The sequence below is a fragment of the Psittacula echo genome (genome assembly GCF_963264785.1).
Source record: "Psittacula echo genome assembly, chromosome: 8".
NCBI classification, from domain to species: domain Eukaryota; kingdom Metazoa; phylum Chordata; class Aves; order Psittaciformes; family Psittacidae; genus Psittacula; species Psittacula echo.
In genome coordinates this window covers 13,376,999-13,386,225 of record NC_137744.1, presented here as the reverse complement: position 1 = coordinate 13,386,225, position 9,227 = coordinate 13,376,999, and the positions used below count along the sequence as shown (strand labels likewise).

Sequence of the window (9,227 nt, the reverse complement as noted above, 5' to 3'; positions counted from 1 at the left end):
TTTACATCAAAGTAAATGGTAGGTTTGATGTCCAGGTGAATGCAAACCAACAGAAGGTGCTTCAGCAGTGGTCAATTTTAAATTAAGGGACAAGGTCTTTTCCAAGGAGCAGAGGAGCTTGCAGGTGGGAGGCCAGCAAAGTGCCTGTGAATAGCAATCCAAAGGAAACGAGTCAAAATCTTTGTAAAGCACCTCCAGCCAAATTCTGCTATCAGCTATGGGCATGTCACTTCCAGATGCACAATTCCTGAGGGTAGACTGTGGTCCTTAGTATAACTACACCTAAAAATGAAGTGCCTATGGGTAGGTCCTCAGGTGGGGCCTCGGGCTGAGGCAGGTGACTCCTTGCTCCCAAGCCAGGAGTGGAGAATGCTGTTCCACCACCCAGCACTGGGCTTCTAACCAAATAAAAGGAACTGATTTTCACACCAAGTCATAAATACAGCAGTGAGTGCAGTGCTCACTTACAGCAAATACCATTGGAATATTTGACTATGCTAGAGATCAGAATGGAGCTGAAGGTGCCAAGCAATATAGTTTGTCTGTGCAACATGTCTACGTTGTCACCAAAATGGAAAATGTGTGCGTTTGGATGCTTTCAGGAACCAGTTCAGACCTCACTAGAACAAATGACAGATTTAACCCCAAAGAAAATAAATAACCAAATAGGTATCTGTTAAGACCTGTGTGCTTGCTACCACAGAAATCAAGCTTAGCAAGATGCAGTCCCCCACCTTCTCCTTTTATCAACAGCTGTTGAGAGCACTCTCTAGCACTCAAAGCAGAAAAAGGATCTAAAGCGTGTCACCAGCTACCCTTTAGAAAAGGCAGAATCTCCTGAGAGGATGGGTGCTCCCTCCATCACTGTCCTGCATGGGGCTCCTGCAGCTCTCTGGGAAGCATTGGGTTGCGAGCAGTGCTCAGCAGGACACTGGGCTGCCAAGAGCACCTCAACCCCGTCTGAGTGCTCACACAATGTGGAACCAATACTAAGACCTTTGCTATCTTGCAAGAATTTGTGTTTTATGTTTTTGATCCTTCCCCTGCTAAAATGTGGATACTGCCACTTCTTGACACATTTATCCAAAGCAATGATCGTTTAAAAAGCATGCTTCAAGTGAAGACAAATTCACTGTACGTAGTGTAAGAGATACTTACTATTTATATATAAACCTGAAATGTATGCATTTTGTATTGTTCTGCCAGTCCCATACTTTGTGAATGTGTATTAAACAAAAAGCCTTCCAGTTTGATGTAGAAATTCACAGCTTTCAGGTAGACACGACTTACTTAAAGAAGGCCTTGGCAGGAGGCGGATCAGCCTAGGAGCACTGCTGCCTAACAGCCCCATTTGGAGGGAAATTGCCTAGTAACATGGTTAAGTATTTTGCAATAGCTGCACAATTCTTCTGCTCTTTTTAACACTTGCATTTTCAAAGCCTTACACTAGCTCTAGCAGAACAACTACAGTGTTTTATAAGGGAGACAATTCTAGTGTTGTGGTGTCTCGTGTATTCAGAACACTTGGGCTACAACAGCGCTGCTGTGAACTATGTCTGCTTTGTTTTATGAGTGTGTTTGGATTAGAAAACAAACCTATTTCATGATGGCCTGCTCAGGGAGTGGAAGCAGAGGAAATAGAGATGAGATGCGCTCCGTGTTTGCTTGCTCCCAGAGGATCTTCGTGGAGGAAGTGTGGTCTGCAGGACTGAGATCATCACGTGCAGGAGCTGATGCCGATGAAGCCACACAGCTGTTTGTGCATCGCCATTCCCAAGCATCATCACCTGTTTTTCTTTCTTAGCCAAGCACATTTGACAGCTGTAGCATGAAAAAGGTTTTTAGAAAGTTACTGCAGATGAAGTGTCACAACTTGGCATTGAGGATCACTTGAAACAGTTTTCCTAGGTTAGATCAAGTGACTCTAACTCCCTTTCTCCTTTTGCAGATGACCGATGTGTTGTCCGTGTTGTCCTATAGACGCAGATCATCACATTTATTGCATTTCTATTACTGTGCCCTCCCTGTTTGTCTAGTGGACAGTGCAATGGAGTGTCCAACACTGCTTACAGAATATACCACCCACCCGTCCTTTTGGAAACTCTAGAACACTAGGACATCAGAGCAACGTGTCCAGTTCACAAATACTGCAGTTTAGAGAAGAAGAAAATAGCCTAATAAAAAGCTGTTTCACTGAAAAAACAACCCCAACAGATTTTAGAACTCAGAAGCTGCTCCCTTCCCCAAGGCCTTTTCTATGAATATGTACACCTTTGTGTGATTTCTAGGTATGTGGAAAACCATAAATGCACAGTGAGAGAGCACAAAGTCACAGTAGCAGAATTCCAGGTCTCTTTCTCTGGGATTTAAAATAGGAAAATATTGACAAATACTGCAGTAAAGAAATTAAACTCGTTCTTCAGAACTAGAGGAAAGTCAAAGTCTTAACACGCCAAGTGTTACCGAAGGCTCAACGCTGGTTTTTATTGTAGTCTGTCTCCTCCATGCGAACTGTCAGTCACTGAGATACAGGGTGTTTTAAAACACATCATCTGTATTTTAAGCATTATAACAACTGAGATGATTCCTGTGTATTTCCCTATAGTGATCCAAGTTGGGAAATAAGTGACCAAGCACTGACCTCTCTTAACTACTTCCACTTAACTGGTATCCTTTCTAAATCTGGATATGGAATTTTTGCAAATCCCACCCTTAGGTTCTGTATATGTGATAGAAACTTTCTCATCCTTTATTAAAAAAAAGCCATAAAACACTGGAAAAGTGGTTTGTTGGTTGGATTTTGGGTTATTTTTTTTTCATGAGTCCAAACCTTACATATCCAGCTATCCTGAGAGTTTATGTACTACCTGTGCTGTGAGCTCTTTTCTTACCACCTCACTTCAGCTTAACTAAAGCTATTTTTAAGTAGCAATAAAATGATTCAGAAAAGTTTTCTCAATTACAGAGAAAATAGAGAATGAAAGAATTTAACTAGCTCATTTCCTGGTTATTCCACCAATTACTTGCATTTTCTTTTGGCAATACTGTAGCAGTTTCTTCACTGGAGATTTTGCAATACGGTATTAGTTTCTTGGGTTTAGATACTTCAGTTGAGATACTGACTTTGAATGAATATCAGATTGTTTTGGCACTATGAACTCAAGTCCTTTTCATGCAACCTCACTAACGAACCCTTACAAGTGCCATATTGTCATTCTTAACTACTCAGTTGTTGTTACAAAAGCAGAATTAGTCCATGATACCATTTCAAATTCTGAGAAAGTAAGATAAGTTGACAGGCTGAGGCTTTAAAAACCTGCTTCTGCAACAAAGGAGGCTCTGGAACAAAGGAATTTCAGCAACATTGTATTGTGAAACCAGAGCATTTCTTTTGAGTCCTTAAAAGCAAGGTGTATTGTTTGTTGATGCAGAAGCGATCTATACCAAATGAAGGTTGATTGTTACGCTGTAAGAAAGCAAGATTCATTTTGCTAACGTGCCTGTAAGGATCAGGGGGGTAAAAATCAGAATTTGACTACCATTGGAAAACACCAAATAAAACAAGTGGACAAGTAAGAAATTTTAGACTTGATTATTCTGTGGGGTTTTTTCATGTTGGAAGTAAACTGCAAATGTTGGGCTATATCCTTATTACATTGTGCCAGGCTGGATGGGGCTTGGAGCAACTTGGTCTAGTGGAAGGTGTCCCTGCCCATAGAACTGGATGGTCTTTAAGGTCCCTTCCGGCCCAAACCAGTCTGTGATTCTATGAGACATCACCTACACTAAAAACTTTATCTAAAAAGAAAAATCAGACCAAACTGGGCTTTATGAGAAAACAATTATCATTATGAAAACTTTAATTTAATGGTAGAAGTTAAGTATTTGCACACACACACACACACACACATGTGCTATCCTCAGGTCATCCAGGAACTCAACCCTAGGTCCCTATGTCCCTGGCCATGCCCAGCACGGCTTCTTTTTGGTCCTTTTCCTGCAGTTTTCTTCGGATTTTCAGTGCAAACAAAGCTTTTAACCACGCTCGATGCAGTGCTTAGTCTTGCAGCCCAGAAAGGTGGTTTGTATTTCAAACCAGCTAGTTCTGACTCATACTTCTTGTAGAAATAAAATTCTTTCTTCCCAACTGCACACCATCTGGCAGTCAAAAGATCTCTAATATAACACCCACTTAGTTCAGCATATGGGATCTCTCAGCAAATGGACATTCCTTTTTAACAGAAATGCTTCACCTGGGGAATACTCCAAATTGCCCATTTTACTTTGTCCTCTGCTGCGGGGCAAAACGACATGAACAGCTCCTGTTGATTTCCTATTTCCTGCTTTTAAAGAACCAGCGTTCTTTGTGTTGCTATATAAAGCCTATGAGTTACTACATTTTTTCTCAGAAAATAAGAAAAATCAAACATTTCTTGTTTGAAACTCCTTGAGAGGAAAGCTGCCTGTGCAAGGGAACAAAACCAGGCAGATAGGAGTGTTTACCAGCTTTAAAAGCTGCCTTCCATTTTAATGAAGCAACAACAAAAATACTTTAATCCACAGTGACCGAAAAAGTGTAATTTAGCTCTGAAAAAAGACTAAAATGGCCAAGTGTCTGATGCTGGTCATTCAACTTCACTAACTTTACAAGCAAGTTTCAGTTGATTACCAAGGCTTCATCCTATTCTGGGACACTGGATTCAGGTTGTTCCCACTCTCGCATGTCATTCACAATGAGAAAATCCTCCAGGTCAAATTAACTGCCTGCTTCTTTACACATCCCCTTTATACTCAGCACAGTCAAAACCAAAAAGCAAAGCAAAAGATCCAGACTTTGAATCAGAAGTGAATAGTTCTGCCTAAGGTGCAACAGCCAGAGCACAGGGTTCTGCTCTTTCCTCAACTAGTTCAATACTGCCTTATTAAGAAATAATGATGGGATTAGTTGTTAAATCAATAGGAAAAAGTCTGATTATCAGGAAGCTGACTAAGTACAAAGACAATCACCTCTTCAGTATAAAACTATGCTTTAACTAACATGTACAAGCTATACAACAGCTGTGGAAATGTGCATGCTAAGTATGTACAAAACATCCACTGTGCTTACACATAGAACAGCAGGACCCTTTCCCCACTACAGGTCAGAGGCAGCGCACTGAGCTACGTTGAAACTTGTGCATAAACAGCCAGTCAGTTGAAATGACTGGTGGTGTTCTATGCAAAACCGAATTCCTGGGTTTTAGATCTAGGAATTTAAGCTTCAAGAATTCCAGACTGCTCAAGCTAATCCAGTCATCACTTCTACAATAATTATAGAAGAAATGTTGTGATTATTAGCACCAGTAAAGAGAAAAACTTCAAAAGATTTTCTTTAGCACTGCATTTTAGAGATAACGCGCTTTGCTTTAATATACAGTTAAAATGTCAAGGAAATCCAAAATATGGAAGAGTTTAATTCGATACCAGCTCAACATATTTTGGCAATGTAAAATTCACTGCTGGCACACTGTTCAGAAGAGCCATTTTTACAGGAAAACATCTTTCATCTCTTTATAAAAAGCCTGAAGTTGAGCAAGAGATGCAACATTGCAAGCCTTCCTAAACTTTGCTCTTGTAGGTGAGTATTATATTCACTATAATACAAAGGACATGTTGAAATAGCCTGCACTGCACAGTAAATTTGTAAGACTGGATGCAGCACATGAGCCTTTTCTGGTTGAAGCTGCAAAAGTGCTCAGTGGCTCACCTTACTCATTAACTATGTGCTACACGCAGTTAATGCAGAGAATGCGGAGAAACAGAGAAGCACCATGGCATATTAAGAACAAATGTACAGTAATAAACAAATACTCAGAGACAGTAAAACCACAATCAGCACACAGAATCAATTGGCTCTTGTGAACAATGCTTATTTCCCACCATTAGAAGTTGGAGCAATACAAGCTGGAGCCAAAAAGCAGAGCTGCAGTGTCTAAGTGCGTAAGTGTCTAAGTGCCAGATTTTTATGAAAGACAGCAAGGAAAACAGTCCAGGGAAAACTTTCAGCCTGCACCATCTCTGGACCTTCCAAGAAGGCCACTGCATAAGTTTTTAAAAGGTTGGATGCTACAGTAACCAAATCTCGCTGATGTATTTTCTTTTTTTTTTTTTGGGGGGGGAGATGACAGAAAGCTGAGAACGTGCACTTTATACGAAACCATAAATTATTCATGTTCCAGAAAAAACTGCCAGCAGCAATTTAAAAAACAAAAAGCCAAGAGGCTTTATTTCAAGAAAACCAATTAAGATCATATTGTTTAAAAACTTTGTCAAACAAAGTCATTACAAGTTAAGGGCTTCGAAAGAGTTTGGACAGGTAGGATCCATTTCCTTAACTTACAGCTTAAAACCACAGAGTATGCATGTGTTAAACAATCACATACACGTGTACAAATGCACACAGCCTTGCATTTTGTGTGTACGCTGTAAAACAAAACACCAAAACACACTTAACAAAATGTGGAGCTATACAGACTATACAATTTACACAGCTGGGTGTCGCTCCAACCCCAGATATCACCATTTGCTAGAAAACAAATTTTTACTTTGTACAAGACCTTGATATGAATAAGTTTACCCCTCGCTCAGGAGGCTGAAACTGAACAATAAGCTAAACAGTCAAGAGACTTTATTTCAACTTGTACAAAAGGCATTAAAAAACCTAAAATACATGCTTTACTGAATATATTACATCATATGTGTCAGTGTGGTGCACTTGATAAATCCAGCCTAACTTCATCCACTTTTAATGGCATATTTAGTCAAAATGTAAAACTGACTACACTGGAAAACATTTATTTTAAAATCAATTTCCAAGTGCATTAATTACCTAAAAAAAATATAAATTGCTCTAGCAAAAAACATTTTTCTTTACTGAGTGAAATAAGGAGCTCCCATTCAGAAAAACGTGTTCTGTGTAAGCATCATGTGGCATTTCATGTCATTTCCTCAACCAGGCATGGTACCTGAGGCAGTGTGAGAGGCATTTCTTGTTTGCTTGGCAGATGGATTTCTTTTTAGGATGGTTAAATTGTTAGTTACTCAAACCAAAGTTTAATTTCACAATTGATGATTTAGCTAGAACGTCAAAACACATGTGGGAACTGCCAACAAGAAAATACATCACATCTATTGAAGCTCTTTTTGGCCTCATCACGGTAATACCAGACACAGAGTAAGGCATGTAGATCATAGCAATTACAAGTCACTCACAGTCCTTTTGTGATGCGAAAAGCATTTCACCCTCCTCTCTGTGTTACCTGACACAAATGTTTTCACATGGCTTTTGTTACACAGAGGTGTGCACTGGCGTGGCTGAATGGGAAGGAGATGAACCTCTGTCAGAGGAGGAAGAAATGGATCGTGTGGCAGCTTCCCGCTGCAAATCTTCAACCTTCTTTTGAAGCTCTGTCCGGATGGCAAGAAGCTCTTTCAGATTTTGATGGATTGGGACCTGTAGGGTAAAGAAACAAAAGGCTTATTTTGACTGTCATAGTAAGTTATCTTCTCAAGCAATCCTTCCACTGTTTTCTTCAGTAACATAAGGAATCTAACACCTGTGAACTTCAATATACCAGTATTTAGGGAGTGTTTCTTCATTCATTTGAAATGAAACATTTCAGCAAACTGCCCCTTTCTAGCAAATAAGTGGCAAGAAACCTATACAAAAGACTGTTTGCAAATGGTTTTGATAGGACACAAAACACAATCCAATAAACATACTCCTATCCTTTATCAATACCACTTTCCAGCTGAACTTCATGTGTCTTTCCCGTGAACTATTTCCCCTGCCTGTTGGGACAGAACTTATTATGTACAGACAGCAGAGTTAACAAAGCTGGCTCCATATGGAGCATCTTGTTACTCTTCTAACCAGGCATCTTTCCAAGAGTCTGACCCCTCCAGCTTGTCAGTGAGAAAAGTGCAGCAGCCAAGTGAATTGTGCTTGTGATGGACCTCCCGGAGTCAAACTCCAATAAACCTTTTATAGAAGTGGGCTGTACATGTTCTGCCTCTGCTTCTGACAGTACCCCAAAAACACGAGAGGTACACCACTCTGCGTCAGAGTTCTAGGCATTTTTTATCTGGAACATTCAACTATACCATGGCCAAAGAAAGATGCAAGCCACACTGGTTTTTGCAGCTTGATCTGTTATCTCAGGCAAGTAGAGAGAGACTCCCCCCATTCCTCCAAATGCCACAGAAAGGCCAAAAAAGTTTGAATGTAAATTGCTTTTAATTTATCTTATCCTGTATAAGCTCTAATTTTTTATAGCTTTTGGAAAGGGCATCATGGGAAAAGAATTTAATTAGACTGACAAGACAGTCATGGGGAAATGGAGCAATGGGACACGTATAGATTGCTAGATGTTGGAATTTATACTCTGGGCTTCTGGAATGCCAGGCTCCAGGGAACTGCATTCACCCACAATTACTTCCTACTGCTTAAAAGTGATTACAGGGCTGAGAGGCACACCTGAGCATGCAATTTTCACATGGTGCTATGTGAAAAAAAGATATCAAAAGCCAAAAGGGGTTTCTCTTCTTGCCATTAACACACAACCGAGTCACAATTTACCTTTTTGTGAATTCTGGCTTTTTAAACAAACTGCATCAAAAATCCATGCATTTGATTTTGGTATTTTTCAAAATCTAACATTTGTGTTTCTGAAACATGAAAATACAATTTCATTTCTAACTTTAGCTCTAACTTAAAAGAATAAAAAGTAACAAACAGTCTGGTTTAGGCCAATATTTTTCTGGCCCCATACTTTTTTGTTTGTATAAAAACTTCAATGTATTCACGAAGTGCTGCTCTTGCACCCTGGCTGTCATCAATTCCTCCAGTATGTCACCTACAGCAGTTCTAAAAGCATAACTTTTTGAGTCTTCAGCAGAACAATCAGTGCACATCACCAAGCTCCCAATGACCCTGGAGTCCTGCCTTCACTATGCAAGGATTTCTTTCTCTTCTTGCAATCTTCTCCTGCATCCACCATAGAAACTCTTTAACAAGACTACAGGCAACAGCCTCCTTCACTAACCAAACACAAAGCACACCCTCCAGAGAGCCAATCTCATTTTTTCTGAGGTGATCTACAGAAAATGTACACTCCTAAAATATGGCAAAATCAAGACTGGTGATGAATTTTGTCCAAGATGCTGTAATGCACACTATGGAAAATTCA

The 9,227-nt window shown here is 39.9% G+C and overlaps 1 protein-coding gene across 1 annotated transcript in view; it reads right to left on the bottom strand.

The window, feature by feature from the left end:
* Positions 1-6,361: 6,361 nt before the first annotated feature.
* Positions 6,362-9,227, bottom strand: part of LOC308224787 (phosphatidylinositol-3-phosphate phosphatase MTMR1) — a 33,476-nt gene continuing 30,610 nt past the window's right edge. The window contains exon 13 of the mRNA XM_080624997.1: positions 6,362-7,492. Coding sequence (XP_080481123.1) covers positions 7,328-7,492 — 165 coding nt within the window. The 3' untranslated portion in view covers positions 6,362-7,327. The remainder of the gene's footprint in view (positions 7,493-9,227) is intronic.